Source organism: Macroventuria anomochaeta (assembly GCF_010093625.1).
Source record: "Macroventuria anomochaeta strain CBS 525.71 unplaced genomic scaffold BU25scaffold_1, whole genome shotgun sequence".
NCBI lineage: Eukaryota > Fungi > Ascomycota > Dothideomycetes > Pleosporales > Didymellaceae > Macroventuria > Macroventuria anomochaeta.
Window position 1 is genome coordinate 1,979,487 of NW_022985362.1, and position 17,222 is coordinate 1,996,708.

A 17,222-nucleotide genomic window follows, 5' to 3' on the forward strand; every position below is an offset into this window, starting at 1 on the left:
GCGCGGTGTTTGGAAGTTGCTGTACGTGCATGCCAGTTTCAAGGCCCAGCAGCAGTCTCATGCAGACGTCTCTACACTATGCGCATGCTCACACTTTTGTACGAAGCCTGCGAGATAGTTGTGCGATCTTATCCAGTCCGCATTTCCTTGTCTCCCCTCTTGTATAGGAGGATTGTATGGTGGTAAGTAAGGAACAAGATGATACCAAAGGGTGGTCTGGTAGTGTCCTTGCGGAAACATAAGCTGCCATCATAAGGTGCTCGAATCAGCGTCACAATTGTGAGTAGGCTGAGATACCATGCAAGAACGTAGCGGGCTGTCAGAGGGATGCTGTGGGCTATGTGAGGGAAGCTCTCTAGGTGAACACCGCTAGTGCACTTCAGGCAATTACCACCCAGTCACGGCAAGTGTGGTAGACAGATGGACGATGGTACAATACGAGCCAGACATACGTCTAGATTTTTAATGCAAGACGAACAAGTGGAGATACAAATGGCATTTCAGCACTGAATAGTCTACAAGCTCTGAACCATTACCAGGGGTGGTGCGAGTACAATTCGTCGTCATCAAGCTTAGCAGCAGTTGTCCATATCAGTGCGATGTAGGCTCCCTATTTCTTTTATGAATCCTATGGCCTTTCTGTGCACCAAGAGACTCGCACACCCAATGTTTGTAGGCGCAGTCGTGCGCGAACGACGTTGATTGCATCTGTGTCGTCAAAGGCAGGGTACATCTGCGAGTGTCGTATCAGCATATCATACGGAACATAAATAGGGTTGGAATCGTCGAAAGGGACTTACACAATTGAGGGCACCCTCAACTTCTCCTGTACCGCTGTCCTTCCTATCATTGGTGGCTGGAGTGATGTCGTCGTAAGTTTGCGTGGAGCGCAGAAGGTTTAGCTCGCTCAGAGCGTGAAGATCCCCAGCATTTCGGCTTTCAGCAATAGACCAGATGATATAGAAAGCATCTGCTGCACTCCTCGCTCTTATCCAAAGCTTTTCGAGACCGTCAGGGATTAGTGAAAAGGTTTCCAGAACGTGTGGATCCAATTGCGGCCAGTCCAATTCCAAAATTTTGATGTGTGTGTTCTCCAGGAAGCTCTCGAAGGCTGCCATGGTCTCGTTATTCGGTGCCTGGGATAAGCAGACTTTGATGACCTTCAGACTTTGGTGGTTGTGCAACGATGTGAGGACTTCAGGTGTGAAAAACAACGTCGGCGCCGAAATTGGGATGATCTCTGTGATCGAGAAACACTTGAGACTGTCGATCCTGTTGACGACACCACCAGTTAAAGATTGGCGTTTTGCTGTAAAGCCACTGCGTGTCTGAGAACCCGGAGTAAGCATGGTGCTCTGTGAGACGAGCGACAGACACTTAAGATAGCCCAATTCGGAAAGGATTCTGGCCGTGTCACTTGGCGAGGAGGCAGAAAAGCCATCAAATAAGAAAGCTTGTAACCTCGTAAAGCTAGATATGAAAGACAAGTCCTGGTGATGAAGGTTACCTTCTAAGCCAAGATCCAAAAGATTCGGATAAAGAGAGCCTAGAAGTCTCAAGAACTTCTGGAGAAATTCGCGGTATAGGAAAGATTGGCGGCCTGATACTGCTCGAATCGTGATCTTCTGGACTTTCGGTAATTGTTCCAGAGCATGGAAAAGCTTGTCTAGCTCTGCTTCGTAAATGTTCCATGTCAGAAGCCGGGGTGGATCACCTGGGTGACTGATCAGAGCAGATGCCTTGAGTAATGATCTGAGATCGACGTCCTGGATATTCAGAGAAAGCTCCTTAACTTGTGGCAAATACTTTTTGGGTACCCGATCCAACCAATCAAAAAGGGCTTCTTGACTTCGAAAGCTAAGCGGTCTTGCGAAGAGAAACTTGTGAGCCTCCAAATGAATTTCTTGGCATGTTTGTAACAGCTCCGGACCATGCAAGGGCGATGCAAGTACAGCCTTGTATACCAGCTGACGAAGCTCCAATGGTAGTGTGAACAACGGCGTCTGGTCCGCAGGCACGATCATCGTAGTTGAGCTGTGGTAGCGAGAAACCCCTGCAGCGTTGAGCTGCCCAAACGAGTTAGCATTCAAGTCTTGAGCGGTGCAAGGGTCGAATCTACCCGCAAGTATCGTTCGACAACCACAGCTACCTGTCTGTAGCCGGCCAAATGGCACGTTGTAGTCCGAAGTTGAGTCGCAAAGTGAGCTGTTGTCGGCGCAGGGAACTGTGTCGTTGCGCAATGACCTGTGAAAGGGTGAGAAGAAGCAACTTGCAGTCGAAGTAGTTTGACTGTACCTAGGACCATCCTGGTAAGTGGTGTAAGGACAGGCGTTGACTTAAAAGTCGGACCATGGTCCGAAAGATATCATTGCAAGACGCCTTTCAAGGCAGTGCGCCTCAAGCCACTCACCTTGAAGCGTGGGACGCCAATGGCCAACGATTTCTTTTCTTGCCCAAGAGCAGATTTTGGGTTGGATGGAGTCGACAGTGTGCACGCTGTAACGATATCCCTAAGGCTTGGGAGACTGGCAACTCACCAGCCATCTCATGTGATTGGGTGTCGTGGTATTTTTTGCGGAATAGGGGCGGGCCCTTAATCGAAATGAGTGACACTCGACCTTCAATGACCTGGTGGACCAATCGACACGGTCACCAGATGACCATGTGGAGATTGTATGTGATATGGTCAGTAAGGCTTGCAGAAGCAAAATGCGGAGTTCGCATCTTCCACGTGGGAAGTGCAAGGCTAGCTTCCAGAAGAGGACCAGTAAGACCAATCTGGCCCTGCTTCAAGACTAATGCGGACTATAGTATCAACAGGCGTACTACCGAGCTTCGCCGTGCTTCCTGTGATGCAACTAACTAGCTGCACGGACGTCAGGTCTTTAACCGCGAGTAAGATAGAGAGGATTAGGGCAGCAAGTGGATTTGTTGACAGAAGAACCTGTCTCTACTGCAATGTGGATGCGGCTGTACTGAGCGTTCTCTGCTGGTGAAATCGTACGATCACAGTATTATGTTGCTGGTATCCCGTGGCAGCCATGGCGTTGCAAGGTAGGAAATGTTGACATGGAACGCGGCAAACGAACTAACGCCGTAGAGGTATGAAGCAGTAACGAGGGCTTGTGTAGAGAGATCCGTTCGTGAACAGTGCTGAAAGAGAACGCCAACCGTAGACGAAAAAAGAATCGTCATGCCTGAGATGACATCACAGTACTCTTGAGTGATAAACAGCAAACGGCAGGCGAGGTCGTGCCTTCGATGAGCGTATATTCCGGAACCCTGCAGTACGATCGACATGCATGGGAACTTAACAGAACGTTAGTCAACTGCTAGGTGTTAATCAAAAAGGTAAACACGTCGTTGTGTCCCCTCGTGGTCCTGCAAGCCATGCATACTGCGTCGTTGCAAAAGCGCTGTACTGCACCTGCTTCGGCTACAAAACGAACTTTTACATGCAGCTCGAGGTGCCACGAGCTAAACGATACTCACCCGGGCTCTCTTCATCGCCCGCGTATTGCCCATATCATACGATAGCGGGATGTATTTGTAAGGGTTTGTGGCAATCCACAGGCATGGCAGGAGCTTTCATGAGACGTTGTTTGCCGAGGCTGCGCTTGTCCGCATTGGTGGCGCGGCTCTTCCCCACCCTTCCGACTACAAATCAAGTCTGGGCCTTGTGTTGTGTAACCTTTAACATCGTTCAACCACGCGAGCGTCGACGTTCCTACCCAATATTGCTTTTTGGAGCCGCATGTACGCACATGCGTCCCAGCGCCGCGAACAGCTGAGCGCCTCGACACTCGCAGCTATGTCATCACCATACGTCCAGCAACGCGTCCGGTGCCATGCCAAAACGGCTTACTAAGCAACATTGTCTTGTTCAGTGTGGGACTCAGCGACCGTTCCGGTTCAAACTCACACGCAGGCTCGATATTGCTCTGACCCAATATACAGCTGCCAAGTCTTGTTCTTTGCCTGATTTGATGGGGATGCAACACCACTCCGCATGGTCAACCTCCGCATGGCCAACCTCCGCATGGTCAACCTCCGTATGGCCAACCTCCGCATGGTCAACCTCCGTATGGCCAACCTCCGCATGGTCAACCTCCGCACGCCAAACCAACAGATCAGGCGTCTGGCTGACAACCGATAGTCAGCGCGGATCATGATCATAGCACCATTGCAGCAGTCACTGGAATCTAAAGGGCCGAATGTGGCAGCGTAAACTGGGTGGCGTCGACATGCAGTCAATCCAGATTCCAGACACTATCCAACCCTCGAGATGTGGGTGTCACTTTGCTTTTTCTCAACCCCTGATTGCCTCTTGGATCAGGCCACATTCTGCCCACATTGCACCATCATGCACAGCCTTAAGGGTTGAATCCTCACATACCATCCGTTTGTATCACACAGTTCACAAATCAGCTATCCTCCTGTGTACCGTATACTTTCTTGCAAGATCTCCAGTCAAACCACTCAGACAACCTTCCGAGCTCCCGCCGTCTAAAAGCGCCGTGTATATACCGGTGAATCAATCTTCCTCCCTTCTACGCCATCGACAGTTTACGCCTAACATACAGTCCTATGTGGCTTCACTGAAAACACGGGCACAAATATGGGATTTGCTTCTCCGTGTCTTCGTCTCGTATCTAATCTGTTCTCGACATTAGATTCGCGGAACAGCAAGCTACTCACCTTAGGGGGCCCTCCGCGAGAGCTTTTCGCTTGTATCAGCGTACAAGTTAGACGGTCGGACCGGAAGGGTCAGCTCATGGAACGAGGGTGGGGCAGCCAGAATCGAGAAGACAACTGCATCTCATCAGTGACCGGCACGTCAGATGTGCGCCTTGACCCCAGAAGAAATCAGATTGCACTGCATCAACCGCCGCACGTAGAGCAGGACATCCCCATGAAAATCCGCACGCGAAGCATACTTGGCAAGCGTCCTGTGGTGCGTCACCAACAGACTGGTTTGTACCTGCATGAACCTTGCAGTATTGGGACATCTCGAGACCACCGCGAAGCCGGATGCGAGACCACACGGCCACACTTGCCAACATGAATCCGCCAGATCGATTTGAAAACTTCTTCGGTACGTCGGCTCCTAACACGTGGAAATCAACGGGCCCATGCGACTGACCTGCACGACATCAAGCCTCAGTGCTCTGACACCAGCTCGCCAGTACTTACCGATTTGCTTTTTGATCTCAGCTCCACCCACATTGGGCTCCTCCGTACTGCTCCACTCCATGCTTACCATTTCAGTTACAAGCCATGGTCGTTCACCACCCATGCCAACGACCCATGATCATGTCCATACTCGGCGGTGTGAATAGCACTCTATTCGCTGAAACTGCTTCCGGGACGCGTACACCCAGCTCGCCACATGCGTTATCCCATCGAAGGCTTTTGGGCGCAAGTTGCTCGGGATCGACCCTGTCACGATAGACAAGGCTTGACGACCATGCAGACCGTCCACGCTACGTTCAGCTTCAGTCGGTGTATCGACGTTACCACACGTGGCATCTTGCTACCCACATCTTGTACACCACCACCACCACTGAGGCCTTACAGATCCAAGCATGCACCTCGCAAAACATTCCACACCGTCCACTTCCACGTGCAGTGTGCCCACTGACGGACCTTGCAACGCCGCTTGGCACACATCCGAGCAATTCTAGCGACCATGGGGCCACTCACGCAGCACGCCAAAACCTCGTGGCAGCCACAACGCATACTTACCTGTAGCACATCATCAACACTTGCGCTCGGTAACCTGCTACTACCGAAACCAAACAGCATCAAGTGAGCCACGATTCTTACCCATATTGACCACAAATGAAGACTGCAATGACAGCTGCACACACCCGAGTAGCTTGACATCTACTGATTCGAACGCCTAGCAGGTCGAAGCCTCGTGGCAGCCACATGACCCATAGGTTAGTAGCACATTATCACACCGTATCCGCCGTGTGAGTGGCTTTGGTTCGGGAAAGCAACAGCATGGAGCCCGCCAGCGGCTCCAACCCGGTCTTCCGTTCTTTCTCCACCATTCGAGCATCAGGACTGCACTCGCCCACACCTGTACGGATATTGTCGCTGTTCTTCTTGATTTTACGTATAGTCGTGGACACTGCACCAGCTTGGACGCACCCTAGCAGCTCCACGTGCATCTAACACACATGCCAACCCTTTCTGCACCTCGTGGCAGCCACCCATAAACATCTGCTATTGCAGCTCAACATCGCTAAAAAGCGCTGCTTTATCCACACTGAAGGCGATCTAGCTCGCAACTGCTTCCACATAAATCCCTATCCCCATCACCAAGAACCCACGCACCCCACCGTTTCCTGACTACACCGATCCAGCTGAAGACTCGCGATTTCAGATCGGCGACGGACGCACCGGCGTCGCCGACGCCATGTGCGGGTCGAGGTTTTGTGGTTGTAGGGCAGCAACGCCTGAGTAGTACAAATGCGAAAGCATACAGCCACATGCCTCAAAGAGACACTACGACAGCTTTTGTTGCACGACAATTCCTTCCAAAAGTGTGGCATTAGAAAGAAAATGCAAATAAATACTTGTACATGCAGATTTGAAATACTTCCCACGTACACTGCCCACTAGCTCAGCCATATCAGCCAAGAGAATCCTCCTCGCCTGTTCATACACAGTACCTATTCAACCCCCCATGATATCGCCGCACCCCACTCTCAAATCTCACTCCTACACTACGCCATCGCTTATGCTACGCGAAGCAGCTTAGCGGCGTAGTTGACAATGGTGTCCTCCTGAGGGAACGACATCTCCTCAAGCTTCTGGGCATACGGTGTGGGGACCTCAGCACCAGTAACACGGGCCGGGGGCGCCTCAAGGTAGTCAAACGCGTACTCGCAGGTAAGCGCCATGATCTCAGACGCGACGCCGAACGAGGGGTATCCAGACTCGACGCACAGCATGTGGCCGGTCTTCTTGACCGACTTGACGATGGCCTCGATGTCGAGCGGCTTTATCGAGCGCAGGTTGATGACTTCGGCTTCGATGCCGTATTTTTGCTTAAGTTGCTCGGCGGCGACGAGGGATTGGCCGACGCAGCGCGAGAGGGTGACGATGGTGAGGTCCTTGCCGGGGCGCTCGATCTTGGCCTTGCCGAACTGGGAGTTGTTAGTGTGCTTGTTGGTTCACGGGTGAGGCTGTGGAGCTTACGGGGATGACGAAGTCGTCCTTTTGGGCCTCCTCGCTCATGGGAAAGGAGAGACCGTACAGAAGCCTGAATCGTTGTTAGCCTACACTTCTGAGAGGTGTTTCTAGGGCAACCCACTCGTTCTCTAGAACAACGACTGGGTTGGGGTCGCGGATAGCAGCCTTCATCAGACCCTTGGCGTCCTCGGCGCTGTATGGGGCGACGACCTTCAGACCGGGAATGCTGCCATACCAGGCAGAGTAGTCCTGGGAGTGCTGGGCAGCGACACCGGCGGCGAAACCGTTGGGGCCACGGAAGGTGATGTTGCAGGGCTGGATACCGCCGGACATGTAGTGTGTCTTCGCGGCGGAGTTGATGATTTGGTCAATGGCCTGCATGGCGAAGTTGAAGGTCATGAACTCGACCTGTCGAGGGGTTAGAGCTGTCTCCGCAGCAACAGTGTCCGGGCATGCTACTCACAACGGGGTGCAGACCAGCGAGCGCGGCACCGATGGTCAGACCGGCGAAACCAGACTCGGTGATGGGAGAGTCAATGACCCTCTTCTCACCGAAGCGGTCGAGAAGACCCTTGGTGACCTTGTAACTGCAGCTCCGTCAGCTCCGTTCGACAAAGCCTGAGACCCATGCAGCCTGCGATAGCCATTCCCCCAGCTGGACTGTGGTGCAACTATGTCTTCCTCTTGCTTGTCCCTTCTATCGCAGCGCTGCCAGGCACAATTGGCGCAGGGCATGTGTGGGCACGTACGCTCCGTTGTACTGCGCGACCTCCTCTCCCAGCACGAAGACCTTGTCGTTACGCTCCATCTCCTCGACCATGGCCTCGTTCAGCGCCTCACGCACTGTCATCTCCTTCTGGCCAGAGGCATATCCTCTCCGTGCAATCGAGGGGGTGATGGCGGCGGCGCGGAAGGCAGGTCGGACGGCCGGTCGCGACGCTGCGAGCAGGCGGGCGGCCGGGCGGGTGATCCTGGAGGCGGCCATTGTGGGTGTAGCTCTCGGGGGTTGGAGAGTAGAGGCGGAGGGGAAGCAGTGCCGGTGTGTGGTGATGGCCGGAGCTGTGAGGCTGATGCGGGAGGTTGACGGTCAAACAGTTGAGCCCTCTGCAGAAAATCGAGCTTTCGGATCTCCGACAATGCACGTCCCAACAACTAGCGCTCAACAACGAGCGGGTCAGCTTGGCCGCGATTTCACCCGACATATCTATTTGCACCAATGGCCTCTGGTATCGCTCAATGCAGGATTGGGATGGAGAGCATGGCGTTTGACACATCTGTAGACAAGTCCTGTGTGCTCATCTGCTCAAGGCCTGATTCAGTCCCTTCGCGGCATCAGTTTTGTATTCTATCACTACTAGCGCAGGACCCTGATTAGTTCACCGCACGCCGTCCGCTCCCCGAACACAGAGCATCTTATCTCTTTTTGCGTTGGCCATAAATCACGTTCTCGTTACCCTCTCTGACTCTATAGATATTACATACATATATAACGCGCCTTTTGCGACGCTTGTGGTACAAGAGCTTGAGACAATGCTCGTAGAAGCGAAATCGAGGCAGAACAACCCTCGATGCAAAATGGTCTAGAGAACAACAGCGCGGCAAGAATGTGAACAAGTGCGGTCCACTTAGGCATCAGCGGGCTTGCGACCGACCATAAGGTACATGGGGGTGAACAGCTTCTCGCGACCACCAGCAACAAGGCAGTCAGCAGCAAGCGCAAGACTGTCTGCTGTCTTCTGGGTACCCCTGGGCGCCAGGCCGATTGTCTCGAGGGCACCAACAAACCTGTGGACAAGGCCACGGCCGACTTTGGTCATACGAAGGATGGTGGGGATGTCGCCAATGGTGCTGATGTACTTCAGCTGGCCGGACAGAGGCCAGTACCAGGGGTAGGGGTCGTCGCGGTCGGCCAAATCCTCGTGGTGCTCCATGACGAAGCCGGCAGCCTTCATGGCCGCGAGGGCAACCTCGATTTTCTCCATGTTGGAGATACCGTCACCAATCTCGATACCAAGACGGATCTCACGGTGGTGGGGGTTGTCGTTGTCGTACTTGTCGGTCATGAGCCACTCGTAGACACCGAAGACACCGCCAGGCTTGAGCACACGGAAGATCTCGCTGTAGATGCCCTCGAGGGAGGGAGCGTGGACGGTAGCCTCGATAGCGTAGACAGCGTCAAAGGAGTTGTCGGGGAAAGACATTTGCTGGTGGCAGTGTTAGTCTCAGGGTCTCAAAGAAGTAACAGGGGTAGTGTGTACCATGAAGTCACCCTTGGTGAACTTCAGCTTGTCTGACAGACCCTCCTTCTCGGCGTAGGCTGTGGCACGCTCGATTTGGTAGTCGTTGTTGTTGAGACCGACAACGTTCACGCCAGCAAACTTGACAATCTCACGCGCAGGGCCACCGACACCGCAGCCAACGTCCAGCACGCGCATGTTGTCCTGCAGCTGCATCTTGTGGGCGAGGTAGTGCTCGTGGCGGGCAATGGCACGGTAGAAGGACTCGCCGTACGCATAACGGCAGAAGTGGAAGGACTGTCCCCAGCCGTACTCGTACAGGTCGGTTGCCAGGTTGTAGTAGTGCCTGGTCAGGGTAGCATACTCGTCTCGTCGTTCCTGCGCATGTCAGTCGCCGTCACCGCCATTCTGTCTGCACTCGCCGCGCACCTTCCGTGTCTCCTCTGTCTCGTCTGCAGCTGCCTTGTTGTCCCAGTGCTTGAAGTACTCGTCCACAGCAGCCTGCTGCGCACCCTTGTCCTTCTGCAACATGGCAGTCATACCACCACGCGCCTTCGCAGACTGGCCGTGCATGGCCTTGTTGAAGGCGGCATCACGGCTGTGGTCTTCCTGTTCGAGCGCAATGGGAGACATGGTGGCGGTGGACAAAAGTAACTATTAGGTATAGAAACAAAGTGTACTGTGTTGAAGCAGTGTCAATTGACGAAGTGAAGAGCCAGAGAACGGAGAGAACAGCGTTTCTTATGCGAAATAGCGGTACAGGAGATTCCTACTGCCCCTAACTGTACCTAAGGTAGCATCAAATTATCCTGGCGCCGACAGGCCAATCAAAACAATCTCTCTACGACCGCGCTAAATGCGCCACCCGAACATGTGCTAAGGATTTCCTTGAGCCCTCCGCCGTCATTCCAGCACCCCACGGAGAGACATTCACTGCTACTGCGCCCCACTTGCGCGTACTGCAACACCGCCGATTCGCCCGTGACGCTCGCTGACGACGGTCCCTGGCTAACCTCGACTTTGAACTTCGTCCGCGCAACATTGCGACTCCCGCGCCAGCCCTGCCTTCATCGCAACAGGAAGGCACAACATAGTCGCACAGGCGCAAGACCTACCCACACGTATTCCAAGGCTGGGCATACGCTTGAGGATCCTCTTTCTGGAACCACAATACCGCGATCAGGATGCCGCCCCAGATCAAGACCGACCTGAACCGCAGCGGGTGGGAGACGACTGACTTCCCGTCCGTTTGCGAGAAATGCCTACCGGACAACCCGTACGTGCAGATGCTGAAGGAGGACCACGGCGCAGTAAGTACTCTCTTCTCCATACTACGATGATGCGCAGTATACTGATATAATCTAGGAATGCAAGATCTGTACACGACCATTCACCATATTTCGCTGGAAAGCCGACCGCACCGCCCGACAGAAGCGAACGAACATTTGCCTCACATGCGCGCGCCTCAAGAACTGTTGTCAGTGCTGCATGCTGGATCTGTCATTCGGACTGCCCCTCGTTGTCCGTGATGCAGCGCTGAAGATGGTTGCGCCTGGGCCGCAGAGCGACATCAACCGCCAATACTACGCGCAAGAGCACGAGAGAGAGATTGAAGAGGGCAGAGGCGCCATGGAGGCGTATGAGAAGACAGACGAGAAGGCACGCGACCTGTTGAAGCGGTTGGCGCAAAGCGAACCGTACCACAAGAAGCAGCGACGTCTGGAAGCAGAGGCCGAGGAAGGTGGACAAAAGGCGCTTCCAGCACCTGGCACTGGTGGAGGTTCTGCATATGGGCACACTGGAGGGCCGATCAGGACACGAGATTCGAGAGGTGGTGCTAGCAGCGCGCGAGGAGGTATGAGACCTGCGAGAGGAGGACGCGCTGGAGGATCCTCAGCACAGCCCAACCCGCAAGACTGGCTACCGCCCTCTGATCCGAACGTTGCATCACTGTTCGTCACCGGTGTTGAGGACGACCTTCCTGAGCACGAGCTCCGTACACACTTCGCACAGTACGGCCAGCTACGATCGCTAGTATGCTCACATCGAGCTCACTGCGCATACGTCAACTATGTAAAGAGAAAGGACGCGGAGACAGCTGCAGAAACACTGAAGGGCAAGGTAGTCATCAAAGGGTGTCCCATGCGGGTGACTTGGGGTAAGCCGAAGCAGCTGGACAGTCTGGACCAGAACATCAGGATGCAGTATGCGAAGGAAGGCAGACAGGCTGCTGGTCCAGCGCGGCGGGCAGCAGCACAGGCGGCGATCGAGGCGCCTGCGCAAAACGACTTGGACAGCCTGGCTCTTGCACCTCCACCTTCGGGCGACGAGGAAGCCAGCTACCCCAGTCTGGCAGGCAACTAGTGTACATTATACATAGCATTGGGTCGGCGTCATGAACGGTATGGGTATCACGTTACGAAGCTTGACAAAAGTCTAGGACGAGCAGCATTTCGTTCCCCCTAATGTAGTCTTGCCCTTGTTCTTTTTGATATCCTCGTTGTCTCCGCGCTCGGTGTGTTCGTGTATCCGTATCTCTGCAACGCATGTCAGCAAACACTCTAACTAAATCCAAGCCTTTCGTCACATACTATAGTTGTCGCCCTCTGTAGCTTCTCCTTGAACAACATTCTCTCTCAGAAACTTGGCGACTTCCTCGGCATGTGCGATCTGCTTCTGAAACTCTTCGGTGCCGGTCTGCAGGTGGCGGTTGCTCTCGAAGTTCTTGCGGACCTCGACGCGCGCGGCGGAGAGGACGTTTGCATCTCCTGAAGACCGTGTGAGCTATACTGCGATTGAACGGTGATGGGTGCGCTGATGTACCTTGGAAAGCAATGCGCGCTGATCGCAGCAGGTTTCTGTATGCTACAAGGGCCATTTCACGGGACATTGAGTTGATTTGTGAATGAGCGTCGAAGCCGCAGTGGCAGCGGCGAACCGTCAACTTGCGGAAAGAAAGCAGTGTCACGTGATAGCGGAACATGCAGGGATCAATCCGCTTGTCGATCTCCAGGGCTAGCTCCTCTGACGTCGCAGCAGCTCTCTACACGCAACGCATGTCTTGCTGGCAACAACCATAACCACGCCCCACGCCGGGCTGCAAACTCTGCTACATCTGCTACGGCAACCATGGTGTCTCTGTGGCCATGGAGGGTGAGTCCTAGTACTTGTAGTTCTAGAAATCCACCTGCTAACAACTCCAGGCGGGCGAAGATGCTGCCTCGTTCGAAAGGACGCTCTCAGCTCTCACCGCCAAAATCAACAAAGCTACCGCCGTCAATGACAAGCGCCGCCAGACCTCAAGACGCGCCCGCGTTATGTGGACGCTCTATGCTGGGTTTGCGTATATCCTGGCTGCGTTACTGCTCATCTTAGTCACTGGCCGCCAGAACTGGGGTATCGTGGAAGTGTCAGTCATTGCAGGCAGTCCTGTCGTGTAGGTCCACATCTCAGTAACTCCCAAACTGCTACTGACGTTGCGCAGCATCTACCTTGTCCGCTATGCGCTCACGTGCTACTTCGACTACCGCATATCCAACACCGACGCCTACCTGAGGAAGCTCAACAAAGAGCGTGATGCTACAATCAATAGGCTGAAGGAGGCCACCAAGTACAACTCTACTCAGCAGTTGCTCGAGAAGTACGGTGCTTCGCCCAAGCAGGAGGTACCTCAGCCGTCGCCGAATAGTAAAAAGCAACAAACCCCTCAGAAACCTCCGCAACCACAAGGCCCACGCACAGGCATTGCACCTCCACCGACTGCAAACATTCAACGTCCGCAGAACCAATCGCAGAACCCAGTGACACCGCAGCGTGTACCTCCAGTACCTATCTCACCTCAGGATCGCCCACAACCACCCTCACCAGGCGCCGAATTCGCACCGAATGCATTCGCACCTGTCGACTCAACGAAACAGTACTCTTCTGCACCCGTAACTTCATTCACACAATCTCGCTGGTACGACCGCATCCTTGACGCTCTTCTGGGCGAAGACGAAACACAGCCCAAGAACCGCCTCGCCCTGATCTGCTCCGAATGCAGACTCGTAAACGGGCAAGCACCACCCGGCGCTCGCACGGTGGAGGACATCGGCAAATGGAGATGTGGTGGGTGTAATGCTTGGAACGGCAAGGAGACGCCGCACGAGGAGGTCGCAAATCTGGTTCAGAGTTGGGATGCTGCGCGCAAGGTGAAGGCTAAGGAGATGGTGCGTGATGCAGAAGAGGAGGATGTTGGTGATGAAGGTGAAGATGATGGCGAGCCTGTAGTTCAGGAGATGGTTGATGTTGATGATACTCCGCCTAGCAAGTCGACGAGGAGCAAGACAAAGGGAAAGGGCAAAAAGTGAGCGAATGAGGTTATGAAGCATTGTTTGGCGAACGGTATGACCAGGCGGGTTGCAGCAATTTTAGCGGCATGTATGACTAGCTTGTAAGTCACTTCAAAAGCGTTGCATCGGATGGCTACTGAACACCGTGGATTTTGGAGCCACAGAATTACATTCTTACCCATCACGTATTGTACACAGCTGGAAGAGCGACCTCCGTTTACACTGACAGTTGATCGGAAACAACACAGGGATCAGCTCTAAGCGCTGTGGCTGGATCAGCTACCCCTCTTCAATCGTTTCGCACCTTGCTGGCGACCAAAAGTTATCACTCCCGAGATTGAGTATCGAGTATCAAATATGCGTAAGTACGTCATTGTTCGGACAGAAGGTTGCTGATGGTTACAGACGCAGTTCGCAGGCAGGCGCATCGAGCGGCGATGCAACCTGATGATATGCGTTATAACCCTTTAACCCGATAGGATTACAGCCTGCATTCACCGATCCAAAATCACAGCCCGGACTTATACAGTGTGTTGTGGAGAAGTGAGGCAAGTTCAAGAAGCTGTATCAGAAAGGACACGACCAAGAATATGACGAAACGCTTGCAAACCAGGAGTCTGAAGATATCACGCTGGAGGAACCTAAACGAAAAGCTCTCAGATGTTCGATTCCCGTAGGATCCCAGATCAAATTCGTCTTCTTCTCCAGCTGGCCTGCGGTTGCAATCATGTTGCTCGTATTATGCGTTCCTGCTGGTTTTGCTCTACGCTACGCCCATGCCAACGAGGTCGCTGTCTTTTGTGTCAACTTTGCCGCCACCGTTCCATCCGCCGCAATACTGTCGACTGCAGTCAATGAACTGAGCATTTGAGTGGGGGACAACTTTGGCGCATTATTGAACATGACACTTGGGTGGGTACACACACATGACAAAACCTAACACAGACTAGCAATGCCGTCCAACTCATCCTTTCGATCCTGCTTCTACAATCCCGTCAAGTCGATGTGCTGAAGCTGTCCCTGCTTGGCACATTCCTTTCGAACTTGTTGCTCACGTCGGGCTAAGTTTCTTTCTTGGAGGGATGAGCCATATCGCACAGTACTGCAACGTGTCGTTCGCCCAGATGATCAGCATGTTTCTGCTGCTAGCGGTCACAAGCCTGGTCATACCTTCCGCTGCCCATCTGATGACGTGGCAGCTTCATTCCCTCACATGATGCGTACGGGCGAAGCTCCTGTCCACCCATGTCTACAAGGTTGGATGAGAGTGCAAGTTGGTGCACCGGCATGAAGCGTCCGGCTGAAGATTGCCAAGATGAGATGAACGAAGTTTCGAGTGGATTCTGTCGAAAGCTAAGGCGTCGGGGGGATGCTCAATATGAGCTGCTCAGTGGTTGCTCCTCGCTTCTCAGTGATAGGTCGTGGCCGTCAGAGACGCAGGCAATCCACCACCACGCCGATAAGGGAGGCCATATCTCACCTAACGTCCGCGACAGACAGTTGGATTATGGGAAAGGCTGTCAAAATCCTGATACTGGATCTCCCTACATTGACGAAGTCCCGCGGTCTGGAGGCGAAACAACAGCCGATGCGACGGGGGACCATAAAGATATACAAGTCGCGGACAGCCCATCTGGGATAGCTTTTGGTGCCTTGGGGCACGTTGTCGGCGCAATGGAGAGGGCGGCAGAAAATGGTCCATACGGCAACATGGAAAATTTCTACGTCTTGCTCCAAGGATGGCTACACTTATCTTCAAGAAGGAGTTAGCCTAAATTATCATGTATTGGATGAACCAAGCCAACCTCATTGTCTCCGGTAAACAATTCAAGTCTTGCTCTGAGAGGCCACCACCATGGTGACCCAACCAGGTCGTGTACGAGGCCCCTTCAAGCTTATATTACACTGGTATGCAGCTATTGCCTAGACTCTTGAAGTTCATTCAACTGACCGTATCGCAGATCTGGTTGTCGTTGCAGTAGACATGATGCTCATTCACCGGGAAATAGACTACTTTAAACGAGAGAAAGCATGGTCTGTCAGAGAACGAATTGAGGAGATAAACGTTCGAGAAGCACCTTCCTGGCATGGTTGAACTTCCGATGATGTACGAGAAACAGCTTCTCAGCCAGGTCTCTGTGCATGGGTCTCCAAGTGTAGAGTCGGATCAGGTTTGCAGTCAAACGTAGGCAGTAGGGTTAGCGACATCGATAAGGGGCGTGAGTGGACGCGAATCGGTTAGGTTGTGAAGTATGTGTCCTGCATCACCCGGACAGCCTGTTGAGACCGCACTCCTTGCACTTTATACGTTCATGACGTGGATAATTACCCAACCCAAAGCCCTCAACCTTGGGGCAAAACATCCGTTATCTGTGTCAGCTTGTTTTTTTAGCCGTTCCTTTGCAGGCTACCACCTCGAAGCTAGAGAATTACTGCGGTTGTGGTCGTCCTGTTGATTGTTACGTGCACCGCGCCCGGCATCGCGCTAGCTTTGCACCCTGATTGCGACAGAGCTACCTCTACTCTTGCTGTTTATTAAGAGCTCAGAAAACAAAGCTACGAAAGATCTATCTTCATCCCAGCCTCTACGACTTGCAGTCGTGTGCTACCTACATGCGAGGTTGCGTGAGAGGGCATGCGCCAAGTAGCGCGTGTCCAAGCGAGCAGCGTCAGTACGCTTACGTGGTGCTGAGCCAGTCACCTCGACTAAAACACAGCTTCTTACACCTTACCTAATTTAATAAATTATGTCTTTGATTAGATAGTCCACTTGCATTGTCTGCCGTGATTGCAATTTGTGCTGAACAACTCCCGTGCGTGACCTAGACAAACAGTATGTGCGCTAACCTGAAAGCAGCCTAACGCTTTTGTAGGTACATTGCTGTTCGTGATATAGGTGTACATGAGCTGAGGTTGCATGCTGTGTACAGGCTAGCTGCTCCCCGTATATGTTAGTCGCTGTGTGTATATCCTAACTACCAGTAGTACTATACCACTATCTGCATGCAGCTTTGCAAAGCTTGTATGCAATGTGATTATTACTGTTGTCGTACATAAGTCGACAGCCAACACTCTACGCAGCCAGCTTCACGCTCCCAGGTCTCGGCTCTCTGAAAGCCACCAGTTCAGCGTCGATGTAGAAGACTTGGTGTCAGGATGGCCAAGTCCAAGAACTCGTGTCCGCACTTGAACGCATGCCTCCATCAGCGACAAAGCCCCCTGGAGGCGACCTTGCGACCTGAGTGTGAACGCGAGGTTGGCCATTGCCATCAGCGTGTCTGGATGGTCGTCTCCAAGCGTCCTCTTCCTTGCTTCCAAGGCCCGTGTTTCCAGGATCTCAGCATCCATCAACCGCCCTTGGCTCCATAGCACCGACCCAAGCTGACCGACGCTGGTGAGCGTGTACGGGTGCTCGAGCCCAAGCGCCTTCTCGTACCCATCCAGCGCTCGT

At 53.3% G+C, this 17,222-nt stretch overlaps 10 protein-coding genes across 10 annotated transcripts in view; 5 read left to right on the top strand and 5 right to left on the bottom strand.

The window, feature by feature from the left end:
• Positions 1–407: 407 nt before the first annotated feature.
• On the bottom strand, positions 408–2,551 carry BU25DRAFT_14768 (uncharacterized protein). Its single transcript, XM_033699420.1, has 4 exons — positions 2,296–2,551; positions 2,120–2,244; positions 801–2,066; positions 408–733 (listed from the first exon to the last, which is right to left on the bottom strand). Exons 1-4 carry the CDS (start codon positions 2,303–2,305, stop codon positions 629–631), a joined length of 1,506 nt encoding a protein of 501 aa, XP_033568093.1. The 5' UTR covers positions 2,306–2,551; the 3' UTR covers positions 408–628.
• Positions 2,552–4,009: 1,458 nt separating this feature from the next.
• On the top strand, positions 4,010–4,228 carry BU25DRAFT_453616 (uncharacterized protein; the record flags this gene model as incomplete). The annotated part of the gene is made up of 2 exons (XM_033700103.1): positions 4,010–4,102; positions 4,157–4,228. The coding sequence occupies 2 exons, from the start codon at positions 4,010–4,012 to the stop codon at positions 4,226–4,228; spliced, it is 165 nt and encodes a 54-aa protein (XP_033568094.1).
• A 390-nt stretch (positions 4,229–4,618) lies between these two features.
• BU25DRAFT_417039 (uncharacterized protein) lies at positions 4,619–5,339 on the top strand (the record flags this gene model as incomplete). Its single annotated transcript, XM_033699921.1, has 3 exons — positions 4,619–4,954; positions 4,999–5,095; positions 5,215–5,339. 3 exons carry the CDS (start codon positions 4,619–4,621, stop codon positions 5,337–5,339), a joined length of 558 nt encoding a protein of 185 aa, XP_033568095.1.
• A 1,407-nt stretch (positions 5,340–6,746) lies between these two features.
• On the bottom strand, positions 6,747–8,188 carry BU25DRAFT_328174 (pyruvate dehydrogenase E1 component subunit beta; the record flags this gene model as incomplete). The annotated part of the gene is made up of 5 exons (XM_033699508.1): positions 6,747–7,157; positions 7,210–7,273; positions 7,325–7,611; positions 7,667–7,790; positions 7,953–8,188. 5 exons carry the CDS (start codon positions 8,186–8,188, stop codon positions 6,747–6,749), a joined length of 1,122 nt encoding a protein of 373 aa, XP_033568096.1.
• Positions 8,189–8,567: 379 nt separating this feature from the next.
• Positions 8,568–10,200, bottom strand: BU25DRAFT_405737 (uncharacterized protein). The gene is made up of 3 exons (XM_033699858.1): positions 9,870–10,200; positions 9,462–9,818; positions 8,568–9,407 (listed from the first exon to the last, which is right to left on the bottom strand). The coding sequence occupies exons 1-3, from the start codon at positions 10,071–10,073 to the stop codon at positions 8,829–8,831; spliced, it is 1,140 nt and encodes a 379-aa protein (XP_033568097.1). The 5' UTR covers positions 10,074–10,200; the 3' UTR covers positions 8,568–8,828.
• A 424-nt stretch (positions 10,201–10,624) lies between these two features.
• Positions 10,625–11,804, top strand: BU25DRAFT_328254 (uncharacterized protein; the record flags this gene model as incomplete). Its single annotated transcript, XM_033699513.1, has 2 exons — positions 10,625–10,750; positions 10,806–11,804. 2 exons carry the CDS (start codon positions 10,625–10,627, stop codon positions 11,802–11,804), a joined length of 1,125 nt encoding a protein of 374 aa, XP_033568098.1.
• Positions 11,805–11,876: 72 nt separating this feature from the next.
• On the bottom strand, positions 11,877–12,318 carry BU25DRAFT_328793 (uncharacterized protein; the record flags this gene model as incomplete). The annotated part of the gene is made up of 3 exons (XM_033699541.1): positions 11,877–11,977; positions 12,032–12,208; positions 12,264–12,318. 3 exons carry the CDS (start codon positions 12,316–12,318, stop codon positions 11,877–11,879), a joined length of 333 nt encoding a protein of 110 aa, XP_033568099.1.
• Positions 12,319–12,569: 251 nt separating this feature from the next.
• BU25DRAFT_427325 (uncharacterized protein) lies at positions 12,570–13,789 on the top strand (the record flags this gene model as incomplete). The annotated part of the gene is made up of 3 exons (XM_033699972.1): positions 12,570–12,593; positions 12,644–12,876; positions 12,925–13,789. 3 exons carry the CDS (start codon positions 12,570–12,572, stop codon positions 13,787–13,789), a joined length of 1,122 nt encoding a protein of 373 aa, XP_033568100.1.
• Positions 13,790–15,016: 1,227 nt separating this feature from the next.
• BU25DRAFT_417044 (uncharacterized protein) lies at positions 15,017–15,866 on the top strand (the record flags this gene model as incomplete). Its single annotated transcript, XM_033699922.1, has 2 exons — positions 15,017–15,536; positions 15,733–15,866. 2 exons carry the CDS (start codon positions 15,017–15,019, stop codon positions 15,864–15,866), a joined length of 654 nt encoding a protein of 217 aa, XP_033568101.1.
• Positions 15,867–16,858: 992 nt separating this feature from the next.
• The window catches only part of BU25DRAFT_381757 (uncharacterized protein), a gene marked incomplete at its 3' end in the record, with an annotated part of 4,306 nt that continues 3,942 nt past the window's right edge, over positions 16,859–17,222 (bottom strand). The window contains exon 8 of the mRNA XM_033699678.1: positions 16,859–17,197. Within this exon, the coding sequence (XP_033568102.1) occupies positions 16,859–17,197 (339 nt within the window). The remainder of the gene's footprint in view (positions 17,198–17,222) is intronic.

Coding starts and splice junctions, on each gene's coding strand:
- BU25DRAFT_405737 (XM_033699858.1), bottom strand. CDS start 10,073: ATGTCTCCCATTGCGCTCGAACAGGAAGACCACAGCCGTGATGCCGCC. Junction 9,819..9,869: donor AGACAGAGGAGACACGGAAG/GTGCGCGGCGAG, acceptor TGACATGCGCAG/GAACGACGAGACGAGTATGC. Junction 9,408..9,461: donor TCACCAAGGGTGACTTCATG/GTACACACTACC, acceptor CACTGCCACCAG/CAAATGTCTTTCCCCGACAA.
- BU25DRAFT_14768 (XM_033699420.1), bottom strand. Junction 2,067..2,119: donor TTGTCGAACGATACTTGCGG/GTAGATTCGACC, acceptor TCGTTTGGGCAG/CTCAACGCTGCAGGGGTTTC. Junction 734..800: donor TTGAGGGTGCCCTCAATTGT/GTAAGTCCCTTT, acceptor CGACACTCGCAG/ATGTACCCTGCCTTTGACGA.